General features: G+C 48.2%; 1 protein-coding gene across 3 annotated transcripts in view; it reads right to left on the reverse strand.

Moving 5' to 3' along the window:
* Positions 1-8,677: 8,677 nt before the first annotated feature.
* The window catches only part of MECP2 (methyl-CpG binding protein 2), a 58,599-nt gene continuing 44,632 nt past the window's right edge, over positions 8,678-22,644 (reverse strand). For 2 of the 3 annotated variants that reach the window (XM_045538220.1, XM_045538219.1), the window contains exons 3-4: positions 11,011-11,361; positions 8,678-9,897 (exon numbers count right to left, since the gene is read on the reverse strand). In XM_045538220.1, the coding sequence (XP_045394176.1) occupies positions 8,811-9,897; positions 11,011-11,361 (1,438 nt within the window). In that variant the 3' untranslated portion in view covers positions 8,678-8,810. Of the gene's footprint in view, positions 9,898-11,010; positions 11,362-22,644 lie in introns of those variants that run through there. The other variant, XM_045538223.1, reaches the window with a different exon arrangement.

Here is a 22,644-nt window from a genome sequence, read left to right on the forward strand (position 1 = left end):
GTATTAAAAAACTTACAAAAATAAAATAAAACTGCGTGCTGCCCATCTTTTCAAATAGTAAAAGAACCTTATGAAAAAATCACTTGATTTTACAACAAAAGACACAAACGGACATTTTTATGTAAATTTATAAGGCAAACTCTTTATATAATAAATAGGTTACAGGGATTCAGTGGGGGGTGTTTTTGAAACGTATACAGGTACATTCAGACAGGTTTACTGAAATGGTACAAATTTCCTTAATAAATTGCCTTTTGTTTTTAAATATATCAGTGCTTTCAGTCATTTGGCTATACACAAAGAACCTTTTTTTGAACACTACAAAAAAGCAATCAATAATTTTTGTTTTCAAAACGACCTACTTATTTTCTAAAGTAATTGTCCCAAAACACAAAAACTGAAGGTGAATGCGATAGAGGGCTTTTAGAGACATCTCCAGCTAAGTCTGTCCCGGCCTCTCCCCGTGCCCCAAGTGCACCTCTCCCAGCCTCAGATGGGTTTCTGGGCTGGAGCTGGCTCCCTTCTGCACAGGGTGGCCTGTGACACTGGCAGCACTGTCCACAAACCTTGACCTCCAGGCTGGCACAGGGGTGCATGACTTTGACTCAGGAGGGGACAGACACCCTGCCTATTTCCTCCAGCTACTACACCCCACGTGCAAATGCTCACTACAGTCAGGACTGTCCTCACCTCTCAGAGGAGGGGCCATCAGGCACTACGGGAGCCCAAAACAATGTCTAATGAGGGTAATGGCCTCTCTGAGAAGGATCTGTTTTTGCCATAGAAAGGGAAGGGGGTTTCTCATGTCCAAATTTCGCTGGGGACTGGATGACAGCGAAAAAGAGAGCAGGCCCCTCCACCGTCATTTTATTGCCCCGGATCATGGGGACTACAGACGTCATGTTAGTGTTGTGCTCTGGGGGACAGGGTAGGGTGTGACAGAAGTGTCTCCAGTGGTAATGCCCATGCGGCATGCCTTGGAGATGAGGATGCCCACCCTGTCCGGGAAGAGCTGCATCAGGTGGGGAGTGGCCAATCTATCTGCCAACATATGTCTGACCTGTGCCCACAGTGGAGCGCACCAGCCAGGCGCTCACCCCATCCTCCCTCCCTCCTCGGCAACGTCAGCTCTGCACACATATCCCCTCCTGGCTCCCCTCAAAGGATCAACCTTGTCTTTCCTTAAAGATAACGAATGACAGTAATGATTTCAGGGGAGGGGAGGCAAAAAGGAATTCACTGGGCGGAACCAAAACTGGTTTTGCTCTGACTTCAAAAATGGCAACACATCAGCTATTCGGTCTGTTCGCTCAGAATGGGGCTCCCAGGCTTAACTTCTTTGGGTGGTTTCTGGCTGATGTGGGCAGAATCAGTGCTTCAGCTCTCCCCTCTCATCTCAGTCACCATCTCCCTCCCTCCAAATGCTTTTGTTTGTAAAGAAAAGGTGTCTAGAAGCATTTGTCTCTGGAACAATTACTTTAAACATGGTTACAATACAGACTTCAGTTCAAACACAGAAGAGATTTACTTAGCAAAGTTCCTTTCACCCACCAAAAATTACACAAATATAAGCCTCAACACCACAGTTAAGAGGACCAGTAGAGAGAACCTCATGTTTGGAACACAAAAGGAGAAATAAAAACCAAACCAAACCCAAACAGAAAAACCCCAGAAAGACAAGGAAAGGGCAAAGGAGGAAGGAAAGGAGAGCAAACACAGCACACGGTACAGTGTCCAGATACACGGGGAGCCCAGCACAAGGAATGGGCTCGGCACACATTGAGTAACAGTCCTGGTGATATTTGGTCATATATTCATCAACTACTGACTCTGGAGCAGCTGTTATTGATTGAAGCAGTGACAAATCAAACGGAAAAGGAGGCCGTGGTAGCAAGGGAAGGAGCAGGCTTCAAGTTCTGCAAGCCTTTTGCACTCCACCGTCCAGCTCCCCAGAAACACTGAACTGGGTGGGCTCCGCTCCATCCGGGTGGGGCTAGAGGACACCGGGTGAGGCTAACTCGGGCGCTGATTTCACGTCAGTCAGAGAGCACACATGTGGACACACTCGGACACCCACCTGTTAGTGGCCAAACATCAGCGGCAACGGACTCCTCTGCCCACACCCCAGGCTGGGTGGGAAAGAACATCGAGACCCACTGCTAATACTGAACGCATGATGGAGCAGGCCCCGGATGTGGGCCCAGAGGCTGCCCCAGGCCTGGTCCTCCAAGAGGCCTGAGGGTAGCCTGGCCACTCCACCGTGTCTCATTTGGATTCAGGCCTCAGAAGAAGCAATAATGCAGGGAGGGAAGCTTTTGGCCCTGGTGATTATAATGCTCTCTGCTTTGGAAGAACAAGTTTTTGGATTTTTTTTTTTTTTGGTGTTTTTAATTACTTAAAAAAAGATCAAAAAGAACTGTTACAGCTAAACTCTCCGGCAGATATTGCTCATTAAGAATTACAAAAGCAAATGCAATTACTCATAGGATGAGGGAGAAGAAGGGACATTTCTTGAGTCTTCACTACTTCCTGGAGGGACTCACTGGACTGGTGCACGAGATTCTGGGGTCCCTGGCGTTCTACCTGGTGCAGCTCACAGGTTCAGAGACAGGACAGGCCTGCCATGTCCCCTCCAATCCCCGCTTCGAGCCCTACTGGCAGGGAGGCCTGCTAGCCGACTTCTTCACATGGGCTCACCCTGACCGGGTCACTGAGAGGGAGTTGGGGGGAGTCAGGCCACCCCAGTGGACTCTAGCTCCCCCCTCCCAGAGGTGGAAGGGAACCAGGCTGTGCTGACTACATTCTGGACTTCAGTGGGTCAAGGGAGTGCTCTTGTACCTGCCCACGGAGGTGAACTGTCCTGCACCCAGAATCTTGGGACCTCTTTCACAAGCACAAGAGAAAGAGAGTACAAAACCTGGATGCTGCCTGGAGCCTCCTTCACTTGGCACAGGGAAGCCCTTGAAAGAAGTGAGGAAAGACCACGGATCTGCTTGGACAGAAGAAGTGACCAGCAGACAGATTTGTCGTTTTTTTTCTTTTTTTTTCTTTTTTTATTTTCCCTTGTCCTATGCTATGGTTATCAGAAATATTGTAATTAAGCAACAGGTATAATTTTAACAGGTCTTTGTTTTGTGTGGAGCCACAAGCAAATGAGTTTATAATTGTGCAATATACAGATATATATATAAAAATTCAACTGCTTTGTGTGTCTAATCGGTGCATTAAATAAAAGGGATAGGAAAATTAAAAGCAAAACTAAAAAGCCAAATAAAAGCCCGGGATAGAGGAGACAAAGCAGGCCTATGCGTACAGTCTGTAAGTTACTGGGTATAATCAGGGTTACCAGGAAGCACAGCTTTGCCACTTGACACACAGACACTGTGGAGAGGGACTATCGGTGGGCAGGAGCTCTCGCTGCTGAGCAGGACCTGATGAAAGGTAAGGCAGAAGGGGCAGCTGGGGAGCAAAGCGATTTGCAAGTTTCCCAAATGCTCTTCAATTCAAAGGTGGGATTTCCTTCTGTGAGGGTCTGGGCTCTGCCTGTGCAGAGTTGGTGGGGGGTGTCCTCCCTCTGCCTCCTGACAGGGCAGGCAGGGTGGCTGGGGAGGCAGCGAGAGGCTTGGGGTGAGGAGCCAGTTGAGAGGGGAGCGCTAGGGTGCGCGCCACACAGCCAGTTCCCCGAGGCCCAAGACCCACGGAGAGTGGAGAGCGAAGCAGGAGGAATGTGCAAGGGGCAGCCCCAGAGCAAGGGCAGGGCACACCACAGGCAGAGTTGTCTTCCTAGTTTCCTGGGTGTTTTCCTGACAAATCGGTGCGGGGGCAGGCTGTCAAGATGAGAAGAGAGCAGGAAGTAGGGTGGTGCTGGGCCTTCCGGGTCACTGGTGAACACTCCGCTTTCCGTACCAAGAGCTGGGCTCTTGCAGCTTTGGGACCAGGCTAACCTTCATACTACCCACACAGGACAGGGTCAGAAGCTGTGTCCTCAGGGACTGTTACCCAAGGAGAGACTGGCTTTCCAATGACAAAATGGCCCAAAGGCTCAGGAGGCCCCTGGTTCCACCTCCTCAGATACGGGAGGCTTCAGGCTAGATTTGCCTTTGCCTGTATAACGCTCACCAAAAATCTCAGGCCAAGCACTAGTATTTTTAGATCAGCATTTTTGCAAAAGCTTGCTCTTATTCATTCAGAAACATCAAAATGCAATTTTCTGCCAAATGTTTTCTAGGTTTTCGTTCTAAATTGTTGAGAACTAGTTTTAGTGTTCAGTTTTCCCCCTTTAATATGTAATTTTAGACCCTGGGAGAGGCAGTATCCTAGCGATTTATAACAATTAGACTACGTATGCCTTTTCTAAAGACTGATACAGTATCTAAAAGAGAAAGACACGAAAATGGAAAGAATCAACATTCAGAGTGGAGCTAGTTCAATGGTGCGGACAGCAGAGAGGCAGAGCAGGAAGAGGGCACGGAGGGAGCAGAGGCCTCTGCCCCAGACACGGGACGCTGCTGCTTCTGTGCCGTGGCAGGTGCTCCAGGCCCGTTCCATGGCAAGAACTTGGGAGACTTGCTATGCGATCCTCCCCAGGGGCTCTAGAAACAGCTTATTCCCTGAAGTCTAGGCCATTGGTCCTAGGATCTGTAGGTGTGAACTCGAATCAGAAAATCAATTTGGGGCAACAACACAGCCTAGAATTGATGCACAAAGGTCTTCTCAAAGGACTGGTGCCTGTGACTTCCCCCAGCCCAGTCAGCCCAGAGAGCCTGGCTGGAATGCTCTGGAAAGGGGGCTGTGGTTAGAGAGGGGATGCAGAGCTCTAGCTGTCAGGCTCCATTTGGGCTAAACAAAATCCAGCTGATCCCACTTGGTGGATTCAGTTGATATCCTTTTCCTCTCTCTTGGGTTTGAGCCACTTACTAAAAGTTGTTGTAAATTCAGAGATCCTGTCAGCTAAGGAAACTCCCTTCCCCATCAAACTTGGCAGTTTGTTTCTGGTTATTACCTTCTTTCATGATCTCTGTCACAGCAATGACAAGCTGGGCAGAGAAGCAGGTGAAAATCTGGGGCTGCTCCAGTTCCCATTTCCACTGTTGGTGGCCTCTGGCCTGGAACGATGCCACCAAACAGACTGTATTGGGCTGCTACCATCCAGTGAGCTGACAGGCTGGGGCCCCTGGTTAGTTTGGCACTGATGGACTGGGGGATGTGGCATTTCTAGGTGTCCCCTGTGCCTTTTGATATGGCAATACAGCATCAGGAGGGAGGCTGTACTAGATAGAGCCTGGCTGTGGCGAAGGGTCCCCAGCTCATTGCATTGTCAAGGCCGGCAATTTCACTGGTTATGATAAGCCCACCAACAGGCAGGGCAGGGCCGGGATATGCATACCTGGGAGGAGCTTGAGGACATACAGTCTTCTGTCAGGAGAGGAGGTAGTAGCTAACAACTAGAACAAGGGTGAGGGAGACTGTGGATGTGACCTTAATGACCTAGCCCCATGGGTATTTGAAAGCTGTTGGTCAATTCATTCCTGTACTCCTCACAACTTCACTGAAAAGTGCCTCCCAATCTTCATAGTGTTCAAGTACAGACAAAGTTGAGGTCACACCCCAAAACTCGGCCCAACACAGCTGGTGAGAATCCTGTGGCTTAAGGCTTTCCCTTTAACCTCCTGTCAACCTGACCCCGAGGCAGGGGCAGCAAGGGACCTGCAGGGCCCCTGCCTGCCAGGGTGATAAACCGTGCTGCCTTTATTTGGGGAAGAAGAGGGAATGTGGAAGAAAGGGGGGGGAGAGAGAGAAGACCCTAAGGAGCCTCAGGCACCACCTGCAGCTTTGGAAGGAAAGGCAGTGGGGAGTGAGGGAGCTGTAGGTGGGCCCCAATCGAAAGAAAACGACATTTCAAATGCTGTGTTCCCAACCACAGATGCCCAATCAGCCCTTGAATGAACTATCATGAGTGGCAGGGGAGCCTGGTGGGCCCCTGCACTCCTCTTACCAGGACCAGCTCATACGCAGCCGACGAAGAAGCCAGCTCCTCACAGCTGGTCCAGGAGCCACATTTCACTGGACTAAATATAATGCATAAAACCCGACTGACCAAAACCAACATCTTCTCAGTGACAACCTGGCTGGATGCTGCACTTGCATGATAGTTGTCCTTTGGGGGTGCTGGGAGTGCGAGGCCACTGCGGGGACAGGAGCCTTTTGTCCTTGGAGGAAGAGGAGTTCCGAAGGACTCGCCTGTTCCTCTGACCCCCCTTCCCTTCCTGGGGAGGAGTCAGAAGTGAAGCGGGAGGTCAACAGCAGAGCGGGTAGAAAGGCTCAGGGATCGGGCTGATGGGAGTTTGGTTGCAGGACTTGCTTTTACAGCATAAGGAAATGGATACATATATGCTAGAAAGTCTAACTATGAGACTCTACAAACAGAATGGGGCAAACTCCCTCACTTCTAACCATTCCAGAGGAGACAAACACGTTTTTTTCTTAAGCTACTGATTGGAACTGTCAACTATGGTTCCTGATCACTAAAGACTGGCAAGGAAGTGCTAGACAGTTTCTATGATGTTTCACTCCTTCATGATTACACCGTAGTAAGGAAGCCAGGGGACAATAACTGAAATACACAAGACAACACGCACTTGACAGTTCATGGCAGCAGCTCACATGGGACATGCCTGTGGGTGTTTCTGGAAGCATAAGACTGCTGTCTCATTTGCTACTTTGTTAAGGTACTTCTCAGTTGGACAGATTTAGATATAAGAGACATCTCTGTAAACACAGAAAAGGATATACCAATATGATGAAGATATGCAGCTAGATAAGGACTTCCTGAACAGAGGTTAAAAAGATGGGATCCCAAATGAAAATTCATCAGTTAAAAACCCACAGCAAGCCCAACCCTCTAAACCCCACACCACACCCATGGACGAGATATTGAAGTGCCTGGTTTTCTGGCCCCACCCAGTCTCCAGTGAGTAAAAGCCAAACATTTCCATTAGAAAAGGAGGAGCAGAGGAGGGGCTGGGGGCCCAGGTGCTGGTCCTGGCTCGGGTTCTGGGGTCCACTTGTCCTGCTGCACTATGCTAGACTCTGGGTGAGGCCAATGTGAAGGTGGCAGGGAGTCCCTGCTGGGCCACTTGATGACTCTGGCAGGCCACTGGGGGCCTCTGTGCTTTCCTCAGCTACCAAATCTGGCCCAGCTTCTCCAGCCCACTTCTCTAGAGTAGAAGCGTGAAAAGGCTTCTTGTTCACAAGGGTCTGAAAAGCTTTTTGCTTTTTTCTTACCAGGGAAGAGGGGGCTACGTAGGAAAGCAAGACCTCGTTGCTCTCTTGCTCTTCATAGAGAGGCCAGGTTGGACTCAGCAGAGCCCAAGGCTTCCTCAGGGCTTGGAACAGGGTGGGGCTGGTACTGGCAGCAGGACGGCAAAGGGCAGGGAGAGTTCTAGGGACTGGAGCTGACAATTGCCAGCTTGGTATATGGTTGGGCACTGCGGCTGCCTGGAACAGAAAGGATGAACTGGGAGGAAGGGGAAGAAAGGAAAGGATGAAATGAAAGAAAGACAGAGATGGAAGGGGAGGAAAGAAACCAATCAGGAAGTCCTTATAAAATTGCAGCAAACACTTAGAGTTTCGGAGCTTCGTGGGAACCCTATGTGCTGAGCCCACTTTAAAACAAGCGCAGGTATATACAGATCCAGGTAGTTCTGAACACCGTCACGTCTGGTGGCTTGAGGGACAAAGTGTCACCAATTCAAGCCAGTTTGCTCTCAGAGCATCTGTTTGTTTTGAAGTGGGAACATGAAGACTCAATAGTGCAAATAATTCTAAGCTGTCCCTAAAGGAGTAGAATTGGAAAGTAATTGGAAGAACATTTTCCTCTCCTCCCCCTTTGCCCCCTGCCCTGTCCACTAAGTCCCTAACTACCAGTCACAGACTGCTTCGAGAGATTAGGAATCCCTCTTGCCCCACAGAGCTCAACCCGGCCCCAACCCTGAGCCAGTTTGTCTACGCCTTGTCCTGCTGCCTCCATGGCCTCTCTAGCGACACCCACTGGAGGACGTCCCTTGAGAATGGGTGATGCCACCTCACCCTGGGCCATCCTCTCCTGCGGCTCAGGCCAGTCTACCCCCAGCAGTTCAAGGGATGGCTCCCTCCTAGCCATGCCAGAACTGGAGCAGACAGGTGCCATTTTCCTGTCCTGTGAAATGTCCTTGTCAGTTGTGAATTGGGGCTGGTGTGGGGCCAGACTCGTGCCACCATGGGTGGGATCACATTGGCCATAGCCACTGGCCATCTCCGTCAGCGTCTCTAAAGAATCCAACTGTCTCTCCTGCCTCACACCTCCCTGTCCCAACGTGGTTGGGAGTGGGGGGAGGTGAGGGGAGCTGGGGGAGCTGTAGGCAGGGCACCAATGGCACCAAAAATGGGAGTGTCCTCTCAACTGCTCTCTGTCCCTAATGACCACATGGGGGAAAGGTTTGGGTGGGAGGGGAGGTGCCTGGTCAACAGCTTGTCTGGTCAGTAGTATCTGCAGCAAGCCTTGTTGAAGGAGCCTAGTTTAGAAAAGTGCAAAGCTACTTCTGGCCCTGGTTAGGTCTTCAACCTGACTGTGCTTGTCGGTAAGAAAAACATCCCCAATGCTCCAACTACTCCCACCCTGAAGCCACGAAACTCTAAGTTTACTGAAAGAAAAAAAAATATTTTTTATTTCAGTTAATCGGGAAGCTTTGTCAGAGCCCTACCCATAAGGAGAAGAGACAACAGCTGCCTTTATTCTTGTTGGTTTGCTTTGCAATCCGCTCTGTGTAAAGTCAGCTAACTCTCTCGGTCACGGGCGTCCGGCTGTCCACAGGCTCCTCTCTGTTTGGCCTTGGCATGGAGGATGAAACAATGTCTTTGCGCTCTCCCTCCCCTCGGTGTTTGTACTTTTCTGCGGCCGTGGCGGCAGTAGCGACCGCGGGCTGAGTCTTAGCTGGCTCCTTGGGGCAGCCGTCGCTCTCCAGTGAGCCTCCTCTGGGCATCTTCTCCTCTTTGCAGACGCTGCTGCTCAAGTCCTGGGGCTCAGGGGGGCTGGTGGGGTCCTCAGAGCTCTCAGGCTCGGGCGGGGGTGGAGGCAGGGGCGGGAGCAGTGGCGCAGGGACCTTTGGGGACTCTGAGTGGTGGTGATGATGGTGGTGCTCCTTCTTGGGGGGCGAGGAGGCGCTGCTGCTGCTGCGCCCCTTGGGGCTGCTCTCCTTGCTTTTCCGCCCGGGGCTCTTGCAGGTCTTCAGTCCCTTCCCGCTCTTCTCACCAAGAGTGGACACCAGCAGGGGCTTCACTACTTCCTTGACCTCGATGCTAACTGTCTCCCGGGTCTTGCGCTTCTTGATGGGGAGTACGGTCTCCTGCACGGACCGGATGGAAGACTCCTTCACGGCTTTCTTCTTGGCCTCGGCAGCAGCAGCTGCCACCACACTCCCTGGCTTTCGGCCCCGTTTCTTGGGAATGGCCTGGGGGTCAGCCTCAGCTTTTCGCTTCCTGCCAGGGCGTTTGATCACCATGACCTGGGCAGACGTGGTGGCCCCACCCCCCTCAGCCTTGCCCCCTGGTGAAGCTTGAAAAGGCATCTTGACGAGCAGCTTCCCAGGACTTTTCTCCAGGACCCTTTTCACCTGTACGCCCTCTGACGCTGCCACCTTGGGTCTCGTGGTGCCACTCCCTTTGGGGCGTCCCCGACCTCTGCCAGTTCCTGGAGCTTTGGGAGATTTGGGCTTCTTAGGTGGTTTCTGCTCTCGCCGGGAGGGGCTCCCTCTCCCAGTTACCGTGAAGTCAAAATCATTAGGGTCCAGGGATGTGTCGCCTACCTTTTCGAAGTACGCAATCAACTCCACTTTAGAGCGAAAGGCTTTTCCCTGGGGACTGTGGGAATAAATGGAGAGACACAAAGAACAATTAGAAGCTTTCCACGGCAATGTCAGAAATGGGGCAGAGCGGATGGTGGTGACCAACTCTCTGATAAACATTACTACTGAATAAGAGTCATATTTAGGAAAAGCCAGGATGAGCTAAAGAGGGGACAGCCAGGGTTATAGGTGAAGCAATGCAGCATGGGCAGGAATCAGGTCGCCTGGTGGAAGTGGGCACCTACGTGGCCTGCTCCGATGCTGAAAACAGCTGGGTGCTGGCTGCTTAACAGCTGTTGTCTGGATGCTCTCCAAGCACCTGCTGTCACCAAGGCCGCTGCTCTGGCCCTCCCAGGCTGCTCCACAATCCAGCAACCAAAGGGGCCTGGCCCGATATAATCGGAGCCCATCAGGCTGGGGGCCATTCTGCTGATTGGTGCCTGGGCCTGATCCGCCACCAGAATATTCCTGTATCTGAACTTAGGCCTGGTGCTCAGCCTCTCTGGGAATTGGTTTCAACAGATAATGCTTTGCTCAACCTTCTCAGAACTGTGGAATTAAAATGAGGCTGTCCGCAAATGTCTTTTGAAAATTGCTAACCTTTTTGGGATCATTTAAGGGGCTGAACTGACATGTGCTTCTTCACCACTCCTCTGAACCTCTGCCCCTGGAAGTTATGGTCACTCTGCTTCAATAGAAAATGCCCAGCTGTCCGTCCAAAGCCAGACAAATACAAAAGGGACAGCTGGAAAGGCACATGGAACTTGTCTGTCTCTTCTCAGAGGCCGTTAGAGAGCACACCTTTTTCAACACCAATATGCAGAGGAAAACAAAATCAGTGTAGATTCTACTGCTATTCCATCTCCAGATAAGGACTTGAGGTGTGGAGAGGGCAAAGGGCTTGCTACCCCAAGAACTCCCCACTCAGGGCAGTGACCTTTGTACACAGACATCTGAAGCATACCTGGTCTTGGTGTCATTATTTATGTCCCCTCCAGGTAGGGTTATGCACATGCTTTTTCCTGATTAATGAGCACCAAAGAGCTATCCCTCCAAGGCATCACTGTCCCTGACCTCCCACCCAGCCAGCTCTCCCCACCCTGAAGAGACAGGAGTTACCCTTACTTACTTGATCAAATATACATCATACTTCCCAGCGGAGCGGCCAGACTTCCTTTGCTTAAGTTTTCGTGTCCAACCTTCAGGCAGGGTGGGGTCGTCATACATGGGTCCCCGGTCACGAATGATGGAGCGCCGCTGTTTGGGGGAGGCAGAAGCTTCTGGCACGGCTGGGGCAGAACCTGACCCTTCTGATGTCTCTGCTTTGCCTGCCTCTGCTGGCTCAGCAGAATGGTGGGCTGATGGCTGCAGAGGCTCATGCTTGCCCTCTTTGTCTTCTTTCTTATCTTTCTTCACTTTTTTAAACTTTAGAGGTTTGTCCTTGAGGCCCTGGAGGTCCTGGTCTTCTGACTTTTCTTCCCTGAAGTGTTAAACAAATATGTAAGTATCATAGAAAACACATCAGGCTGCAGAAAAAGTGAGCAAGGGCAGGCTTGGGCACCCCACCAACATGCACGGCCCCAGGCCACTGTATGCTCAGGTCCTGATGCCCTTCCCCAGGACAATGGGGCCCAAAGATTTCTTTAAGGATTTCTTTGCCGGTGGTTTTGACCTGAATCGGCAAGGAGTGAGTGACCTGTATAGGTGTCTTTCTTCTAAGCAGAAATACTGTGTGGCTTGTCAGCATACCGCCTGGTGGAGGCCACTTTCTGAGTCACACCCTAAGGGCCTCTGGGCTTGACAGCTGACAACTGGGGAAAGGGAGCTGCCCACCCAAAATGGGAGTGGGAGTCCCCTTCATGAAGGCCCAAGCTTGAGTATATTTTCGGTTTACTCAAATGTGTTAACACATCTATCAAATTTGTGCTCACTGAGGCACATTACAACTTACTGATGGAGCATGGTCTAGCACTGCCCACTTGTGAGGTGGCACACAGTGCAGTGTCATGGAAAGAACAAACAGGTTTGGAGCCAGCCAACATGAGTTCAAACCCTGGCTTTGCCACTTCCCCAAAATGCTAGGGCTGCGCAAATGCCCTAGCATTCTGTGCCTTAGTTTCCTCATCTCAACAATGGGTAACCCATCCCAGAGGCATCCTTACTGTGAGAATGATGGGAGAAAAGGCACAGAGGCACTATATAAATACTAGCTAGCTCAGGCAACCAGGAACTGCTACCCAGGGTTCTGATGTGATTAGAGAAGCGATTCCAGGTTGTGTGAGTGTTTGTCATGGGACGTTCTCTTACAGGAACAGCCTTAGCCATAGCAGACTTGGAGGGAAGGGCAAGGAAAAAGGTGTGGTCTCGGCAGAGCCATGTGTGCCCTTCCTGCTGGCGCAGAAGAGCACCCACCCCATTCCATGGTGGGACACTTCCCTGTTCTTCTATGCTGACAGAAGCAGCTCCTTCTCTACACATCGGTTTAGCCTGGTAGGGTCCCTTCCTTGTGTACTTCAGATATGGCCACTGTGAGGCCCCAGGCCCCAGGATCAGTGTCTGGCCAAGATGTTCTAGTGACCCATCTGAGTATGTCACGTCGAGACCCCCAAGGACTGCAGAGCCTCAGCAACACTGCCACCACCTGCAGCTCTTAGCTGTGGGCCAGGCCAAGGGAGCCTTGGAAAGAAACGGCTGCCTGCTAGTCCCTTAGTTAGCTCATTTTGGAAAAGGCATAATTATTCCTGTCCTCTGTGTTCTCAGCCCCACAACTCCCCTGTCCCACATGGCTGTCAGTGCCGGCACTGCCTTGTCTACACCGTGGAGACTGTGCAAGGAAAGCACCATGGAACGCACTGGCAAGCACCGTCGGGCAACCAGGATTCCAATGGGGTGGGTGAGTTATCAAAGGCTCGTTAGGTCCAGGACTCAGAAGCTATGAGAATACACCTTTCTAGAACTGTCACATCAGGTCTGGGGAGGCAGGAGAGGCTCTAGTCTAATGACAAGGTCCTAGAATAGATGGAACATCTTGGCCTCACTGTGACTTGCCCGAGTTCCTCCCTATCCTGTATCTTCCTCCAGCAATTTAGGTCTCAGAGCGTGGCTGCTGGGGTCACCTAGAGCTGTTCCACACACAGATGCATCCCACAGCCCACAGGGTACCTTTTCTCGCCATAAAGTAGGGGTTTCTAATCTCTTCTGGCACAGAGATCACTTTTCAAATATCTGAGTCTTAGGGTTCTTAATGAGAAATGAGGAAGAACCCTGGAAAGCTAGGTGTGGCCTGTAGCCCACCCCTTCAGCCTTCAGGACTGGCCCACTAGGCAGCCCCCCCCATAAAGGAGGAAAGAAGGGGAGCTCTCCAGCAGAATGGGCTGAGAGAATGGCCAGAGTTGCAGACAGACAGGAATCACTTCCACACAATCTCCCACAGCACTGCTTAATGCCAGGCTGCTCCTTGGAACCTGGACAGTCCTGAAGTCAGAGAAAAACACTGGACAAATGGGAAAGGTCTGGCCTCTTCGAAACTCTCATTTGTATTCCCAGATATCTTGACCACCATGAGGGCAAGTACAAACCACATGACCAAAGGAATGCCTTCCAGAAATCTCTGCTGAAGACATACCCGTGGAAATGCCAAACAATATATGCATGATGTTATTCACTATAGCATTATTTTTACTAGCCAAAGGCTGCAGACGCCTCAGATCCCGTTGTCAGGGGACTTCTTGAATAAACTATGGTACACCCACACACTGGAGTACTGTGAAGCTACAAAAGGACTAAAGGAGAGCTCTAAGAACTGCTGTGGAGTGATTTCCAGTGAGAAGAGCAAAGTGCAAAAAACGTGTATTGTATGCTCCTTTTTCTGCGAGAAAGGAGGAGGATTAAGGAGGGACATAGCAGGACTAGCGAAAGTGGTGCCCTGCATGGCGTGGGCAGGAACAAGACGAGGTACAGGCACAGGAGCAAGACCTAGACCTAGTGGAACACGCCTCTGAGTGTAATTTTGACTACTGAATCACGTAAATGTTTACATAACTGAAAATAAAATTAAAACAAAAAGCAACAAACCCCCCATTACATTGAATGCAAACAGAAACAGAAGAGTTTAATTGTATATCAACTGACAACATACCACAGACAAAAGATTTATTTCAAATGACTTTTGACCACAGTGCTCTGGACACCCACAGTATGACATATTTTAAGGCCAACAATGACAGTCCAAGGGCAGTAAATACACCAGACTGGCTCCTGGGAGAAATGGGTGATTCTGGTTCTGGGGCATTTTGTGGTGCCAGAAAGCCAGGGGAGTGCAAGAGGAAAACAGGGAGGACCTGTGAGAAGCTTCTAGCAGCAGTCTGAGCACCGCCCAGGGTGGGGGCAGCAGATTTGGGACCTGTCTAGGTGGAGTGACCGAGCTCGCCAGTGGACTGGTGTGAGGGTGAGGGCTAGGGGTGAGTTAGGGACCACTTCCAAAGCCTGGGAGGACAGCAGTGCCACTGACTGAGAAGGGGAAGACTGGACGAGGAGTGGGTGGGTGGCGTGTTATACCCACAGTGATGGGTAGAAGGTCAAGGAGAGAAAACAGGTTTTCAGCTCCTACCCATAAGCAGGGGAAACTCAGCTGTGCTTAGACTCTGACTTAGGCCTAAACTAACTGTCTGGTTTTTTGTTTTTTGTTTTGTTTTTTTTTAGGTTTTTTATTGTGGTAAAATATACAATACAAAGTTTACTTTTTTAACTATTTTTAAGTGCACAATGAGCTTTTAACAGCACTGAAGATGGGGAATAAAGGGCCTTTATCTGTAACATTCTAGTTCTTTCAAATTGAAATTACTTGAAGCAAATATAATATGGTGATTTTTAATTCTGTGAAATGAAGGGCACACAGGTGTTTATTACTTTATTTTCTGACTGCTACTTCTACATTTAAAAACAAATAATAAACGCCCACAGAGAAGCCTGGATTCTGCTGAGTGTGCAGTAGAGGTAAAAATGATACAAAACAGGTAATCCCAATGAATTTACTCATGGCCCACCTTCATGGGCCTTCACTGCAGGCACTCACTCCCCAAGGCTGTCTCCCCAGGGGGTTTATGGCATTTGCTGAAATACAAGATTAGTTTCAAAGAAATCAAACACTCCTCTTCATCCTCCCTCAACTCAAACCACACACAACACATGCACATAGGCACACACGATCTCAAAATGATTATGAGGAAAACAGAACACTTAGTTCACAAGTTCATACATTTTAGAGTTGGGAGTATCCTCAGAAAAACCACCTATTCAACTCCTGAGTCTTACAGATGGAAAAAACTGAAGTTGAACTAGACAAAGGAACTTATCTCAATTCACTGTCGAGTCACAACACGCATGTATGTTCACACTGCCTCTGTTCTGAGGCAGCTCCCGCCAGGAGCTAGGAAGCTACGGGCTGAATTAGCATCATTCTTCCACCTTCCAGAGCTCAGTTTGGTAGTGGGTACAAATAGGTAACAAAGAAATAGTAACACCCTCCCCCTAAAAACAGCTTGTTCCAGGCACAGTGGAAGCAGAGATGGGGATAATTAACCAGGAGTGTGTGGGCTGGAGTTCCATAGGCTGGCAAGGAGGGCTTGGGCATGCCACGCCAGATGGGCAGAGGCAACAATATCAAAATGGTTATCGTTCCTAACCGATCACCACTGTGATGCTCCTTCCTAGAAGGAAAAGTAACCAATGATGCCCACCCTGTGTCATCAGCAGCTCTGGGCCTGAAGCCCTTGCGCCCCTCCCCTCTTTACTTGGAGAACTTTCCTCTTCTAGGTTCAGTGAAGACAGCACTACTGAGAAGACTTCCCTGCTTCTCCCTCTTCTCTCTCCCTTCCCTCCCTGCTCTATAAACCAGAGCGCCCTAAGGCTACCAGTGTACTTAGAATATACCCCTGTGCGTGCCAACCCCCATCTCCCCCCTCGATGCACAATGCCAGGTATAGGAACAACACTTAATATATGCCAAATGAATAACCACAACAGAGACACTGTGCCACACGTGCTTCTTTTGATAGCTATTTGCCTTTGACCATAAGCTTCTAGCAAACAAGGGTGACTGAAAGCAAGCAGGCTCTGAATAAGTGAATAAACAAATGATAAGTTTGAGAATGACTGCTGGCCTGTTGGACACTGGTGGTTTGGAGATGAGGCAGGGGAGGTCACCGAGGGCCTTGGCATCACAGGGGCAGCAGTATGGAGGATGGTTACACTATGAGGATGGATGGCTTCCAGCAATGTGGCAGTCAGGTATACAGACATGCCTCCTTCTGAAACAACTGAAAATGCTGGACTGAACATCCAGAAGACACTAGACAAGATACACACAAGCTGGCAAGAAAGTAAGGAGTACATGGGCTACAGAGCATGGGAAAATATGGGGTCTTTTTCTATGGAGAAATTTGGCAGGCACCACCTTAATAGGCCACCAAACTGAGCTCTGGCCTCTCAAAGTACTGCCTGAGATGAACTAGTAACCAGGAAGGGGTAACTGAAGCACACCATGAGGAAACAGTCAGAAGAGTCCAAAGAGAGGGACATTCCACATAACAATGGGCCTGGACTCTTCAAGACAGCCTGAGACAAGAGAAAACAAGAGGTGGTGGTGGGTGCCTGGAGGAAGGTTCCCGATTAAAGGAGACTGAAGAGGTGAAACTGAACGTAACATGTGATCCCGGATTTCCGGCGCAAAGGCAATAAGTAAAAAAGGCATTAATGGGGCATTTGGGAGAAATGTGAATAGGTTCCTGAGTATCATAACTGTACTGTCTGCTCTTAGGAAAGCCATGCTCAAATATTTAGGAGTGAAACAGCACAATGACTGCTACTAATGTTCAAATGTTAAATGGGTGTGGGGGATAGACACAATGCCAATATGGGAACATGTTTAAAAAGGCAGAGATGACACCAATATAATTTGAAGCTGTGCTTATTGACAGTAATATTTTGAAGCAGTGGCAGGCAAGCTTTTTATTAAAGAGAAAGGCTCCATGTTACACAAATACATAAAGAGGAAAAAGCTGGAAACCTTGAGGAAGTGCCTTCTTTTAGTGGCTCAAATAACCACAATGCTTTCCACAATGTTACACCTATATGGTGAAGCTGTGAGTGTGAATGAAGAAGGTATAAAGATATTTCCTGTGTGTTTAAAAAAGCATTGCCAAAGATGGCCTTGCCTAGGACCCAAACAGCTCATTTGTACAGGAGCGAATGGCATCAAGGACCTGGAGCACAATTGCAGGTTACAGCCAAAAGGGTCGGCAGCAAGGCTGGGGGCAAATGTCAACAGAGACTTCGTTGTGCTCTGGTGTTCTTTTCAGCAGAATTGTTCAGGGTTTCATTAGTGAGCTCTGGTTACCACACCACATAGGTTTGGAGTAGTCTACCCCACCCCAGTTTTTCCTACAAAAAATCATATTTTTATTGTATAATTTACAGAACATGAGATTTTTTCCAGGAATGCACATATCACATTGAAGCAGAAAGGTCTTTACAAATTTTAAGTATCTACAAAACATGAGGTAAAGCTCTTAAGTAATAAAACGTCATTCAGTGATTTTGTTCCTAGAAGGCAAACATTAGATCAAATCCTTCATTTGATCTAGCAAGGAAAATCACAGTTGCAGGAATCTTGTTTTCAGGCCAAATCATTATACCCTGAGGGGTTTATACTTTTTTTTTTTATACTTTTTATTTTTTTTTGAGACAGAGTCACTCTGTTGCCCAGGCTAGAGTGCCGTGGCATCTGCCTAGCTCACAGCAACCTCAAACTCCTGGGCTCAAGCAATCCTACTGCCTCATACTCCCAAGTAGCTGGGACTACAGGCATGCGCCACCATGCCCGGCTAATTTTATATGTATATATTTTTTAGTTGTCCAGCTAATTTCTTTGTATTTTTTTAGTAGAGACAGGGTCTCGCTCTTGCTCAGGCTGGTCTCGAACTCCTGAGCTCAAGCGATCCTCTGGCTTCAGCCTCCCGGAGTACTAGGATTACAGGTGTGAGCCACCCCGCCCACTCACCCTGAGGGGTTTAACTGTGAGAACTGCCCACATTTTCATAATAAAAGTAACCTACAGTGATCCTGCCCCAAAATGCCCACAAGGCAGTCTCAGGAGGCTGTATCAGGTGCTCATTTGACCCAAGGCTCCCACACATTACAGGGATGCAAGCAACAGCTGGCAGGTGTGACTGGCCAGACAACCGTAGTTGAGGAATAACCAGCTAATCCTGGAGGTTTTCAGGTTAAGAAAAAAACAACAAAAGCCTAGAAAGCAGCAGATGAAAGGTATTTTTTACTTGAACTGGAATCCAGCCCCCTCCCTTCCCCATGGAGTGAGCTTCAGAGAAACTTCCAGAGCCTCAGCAATATTTTGACCTTTCCTAATTTCACTCATGTTTGCATTAGGCCAATTTCAGGAGATGGCATTTTTCAGCACCTTTCATTTCCAATTACTCCATGGCACCACATAAAGAGCCAATTTAGGCCAGGTGCGGTGGCTCACGCCTGTAATCTTAGCACTCTGGGAGGCCGAGGTGGGAGGATCGCTTGAGCTCAGGAGTTTGAGACCAGCCTGAGCAAGAGCGAAACCCCATCTCTACTGAAAAATAGAAAAAACTAGCCAGTCAACTAAAAATAGAAACAAAAAATTAGCCGGGCATAGTGGCTCACATCTGTAGTCCCAGCTACTCGGGAGGCTGAGGCAGGAGGATTGCTTGAGCCCAGGATTTTGAGGTTGCTGTGAGATAGGCTGATGCCACGGCACTCACTCTAGCCCAGGCAACAGAGCGAGACTCTGTCTCAAAAAAAAAAAAAAAGAGCCGATCTAAGGGCAGGGTAGCAGCTACTTCCCCCCAGGTAAACAGTCTGGGATCAGAGGAGAGAATTAGCCCCTTGCACTGGCTGCTTTCATCCTAAAGTGTCATTCACTTGGTGCTTCCAATTCTTTCTACTTCCAGTATAAGCTACAGAATCTCAGAATGAAGGCGGCTTCTCTGCACAAATAAATAAAGGCTGCAGCATCGTGAGACACCACCTGCAGCCCTTTAAAAATCTGAAAAATCAAACTGGCACTGGAAGAGTCTCAGTGGTCTCTGGGGAGAAGGGACTGGGGTTCAGCTGGAAGGCTACAATGGTAGAGCCTGAGCTTCAGCTGCCCTGCTCTGAATTCACAGTCCATTTTTTAATCTTCCACTTTTGAGAAGATGCAAGAAACCATCTATGTTTTGAAAAGCTAAATAAAACACAGTTCTTGCCAACCAAAAGCAGATTCTTCCCCAAATAAAGGCAACCAGTGACATACAGTAAATCTCACTTTTATAGGTATGTAAAATGAAAATCTTAACAAGTCCACCACACATGGGTAAAAAAAGAGAACACATTAAAAATAAATTCTTGCCAGGCACAGTGGTGAGCCTGTGATGCTGTCTACTCAGAAGGCCAAGGCAGGAGGATCACTTGAGCCCAGGAGTTCGAGAACAGCCTGGGTGACACAGTGAGACCTTGTCTCCAAAAAAAAAAAAAAAATTCCTGCTGTAGAAAACAGTCTGGCAGTCTCTTAAAATGTTAAACATGGAGTTACTACATGATCCAGCAATTCCACTCCTAGCCATACACCCAAAAAAACCTGAAAATAGGAACTCAGATACTTGTATGCCAACGTTCATGGCAGCACAATTCCCAATAGCCAAGTGGTGGAAGCAATGCAGTGTCAATTGACAGATGAATGGATACACAAAATGTGGTCTATCTATACAAAGGAAAATTATTCAGTCTCAAAAAAGAAGGAAATTCTGATACATGCTACAACATGGATGAATCATGAGGACATTATGTTTAGTGAAAGAAGCCAGACACAAAGGGCCACACAGTACATGATTCTATTCATAAGAAATGTCCAGAATAAGCAAAATCCATAGAGACAGACAGTGTATTAGTCATTGCCAGGGGCTTCAGGTAATAAGAAGTGACTGCTAATGGGTCTGGGGTTTCTTTTTGGAGTGACAAAAATGTAATGGAAAGAGGTGATGGTTGTGCAACACTGTGAATGTACTAAATGACACTGAATAGTACACTTTATAAATTGAGTGAATTTCATGGGATATGAATTATCGATATCTAAATTTTTAAAAAACCCCATTAAAACATCAGGTGACTTCATCAGTTACTCTAAATCATAAAGGTAGGTTTTGTGATGCCTGGGCAGTGCTCAGAGCCCACACAGCTGTCTCTGAGTAAGTCCATCTGGCTGTGGCACAGAGCCCTGACAGGCAGCTGGGCTATTCATCTGAGAAAGAGGCCAATGTGGGGACCTATGGTGATATATGCTAGACTGAACCAAGCTGACCTAAATGTCAAACTGAATGTCAAGCCCAGGACACAGTAACTATGACAGTCAGAAAGGAATTTAAGAAGTTTAATGACTAGGCATTTAGCCAAGTGGAAGGTTGTTGGCTAAATATTCGGAGGACATTTGACCATTTTTTAAAATTATGATAAAATAACACATTATATAAAATTTACCTATTAGTGGCACTTAGTACATTCACAATGTTGTGCAACCATCACCACTATCTAGCTCCAGAACATTTTGATAACTTCCAAAGGAAACCCTGTTACATTAAGCAGTTGCTCTCTGTTCCCACTCCCCTCAGCCCCTGGTAAACACTAATCTGTTTTTGTCTCTATGAATCAGCCTATTCTGGACATTTCATGTAAGTTGAATAATAATATCTTTCTCCTGGAAAGCCTGTACTTTTAAAAAGTTATTTATTTATTAAAAAAATTTTTTTGAGAGATGGGGTCTTACTATGTTGCCCAGGCTACACTCAATCTCCTGGGCTCAAGTGATCCTCCTGCCTTGGTCTTCTGAGTAGCTGGGATTACAGGTGCATGCCACCGTGTTGGAGTTAAAAGCCTCTATTTTTAAGATTAGCTCTCTATTCTCTAGCAACTTCTCCATCACTTTCCTTTGTGCCTTTGCCTATACATACTATTAATAGCAGGGTTCTCATGTTGCTCCTCCACACAAGCAGTTGGAGAGTCACCAGGGCCAGGCTGGCCTCCAGTGCCTCCAATTCCAAATACCTAGTCTTCAAGGTTCAAACAGACTGTTTCCACAGACGCTGGCATTACTTTCTCCGTTTCCTGTTGATATTAATAACATTGTTTTTTTCTTACCTTTGCATAGTTTATGTAAATAAGTCTTACAGACTTTTATCAAAGTGTTGGCTGCTTTTATCGAAGAACAGACTATCTACCAAGTAAGTTTTCACCATGAAGGCAAAATATTTCGGGGAACAAAAAAGGCAGATCTCTAGTAAAGGAAGAGAGAACTCTGCATAAGGGCCAGCTCACCTGGTCTTAATATCTCATAACTAAGTTGGAGTCAATGCCCTTGTTTCTGTCACCTTGCCTCTTACTAGTGTAGGCCGTTCCACATCTGCATGCTGGACAAACTTGTGTTTCCTGATGCTGACATCTGAGCCCCCATGTTTACTTTACCTTGGTCCTGACTGAAACGACCAATAAAATGGAAGAAAGGGGGAAATATCTGTTAGTGCTGGCAAACAATTAGAGTGCCATCAGTGGCTGAGAAACTTTGAGAAAATGGCACAGAATGTGGTGCAGTTGGGATCAATGTGAGAGAAGCAGCGTGCACATGACTCTACCACAATTAAACACATGAGCAAAGGAGGGAACTCTTGGGAGATATGAGGATAGGATTCCCCAACAGGGCTCCAGTAAATCCTCCAGATCAGAAAAACTAGACCCATGAACCAGGCTGGCTGAAGCACAGTTAGCTGGTGGCAAATATAAGGGCCTGAAGTCCACCAGTGCCCTAGGTGGAAAGGCCAGTGACAGGCTGGCCAGGGTTCCCTGGGTACTGTTGAACAGTGGAGGGGCACTACTGGGACAAAGAGAAAGAGACACATTGATATGGATGGAGATTCTACTTGTCTCAGTGATTTGCCAATAGCACCCTGGTCTCCACCCTGACCCCAGCTTCTGCCATAGGGGAAGCAGCAGAGGCTAAAGCTCCATCCCATAAACAACTCTAGGGACTGGAAGAAAAGTAAGTAACATGGCTGGGGACAAAACAAATTATCAGCAAATCAACTCTGTGTACAAATACTAACTAGGTAGAAAATAAAATGGGAAGACTAAATACCAGTCATTCCAGTCAAGATCCCAACTGAATTTCCTTTGTGAACTGACAGTTACCTAGAACAAGCACCTGAGAACAGCCGGAGAAAGTACTGGGAATGGGGGAGGGCAGATGGGGTTGTGACTTGCTTCTGGTGACCACTGCTCTAGGGACTATTTCCTACAATCGCATCACACACCACACAACAGAAGTGCTGCCACGTGGATTAGAGAATTAGATTCAAACTTCCTCACAGAATTCTTCTCTTCCAATCTCTAGTAAAGCAAGAAACAAAGACAGGTGGGGAAAGGAAGTGTGAAGGAAGAATTCATCAAACAAAGGAAAGGGACATAACTGAAAGCAGTCTAAGAGGAGACTCCAGAGAACAATGCAGCAGCAAGATCCGGCTCCTACCCCAACCCTACCCCCACCCCCAGAAACCATGCCAGGGAGTCAAGGACACCCTGAGAACTCGCAGCCAGTAAGTTGGAGAGAAGTAACCAAGTAGCAGTCCTTCATGTTCTCCTTTTAGGATCAGGAACTACAGAAACTCTGCCTAGGTGTGGGAGAAATAGCTAA

The sequence above is a fragment of the Lemur catta genome, chromosome X, assembly GCF_020740605.2.
Source record: "Lemur catta isolate mLemCat1 chromosome X, mLemCat1.pri, whole genome shotgun sequence".
NCBI lineage: Eukaryota > Metazoa > Chordata > Mammalia > Primates > Lemuridae > Lemur > Lemur catta.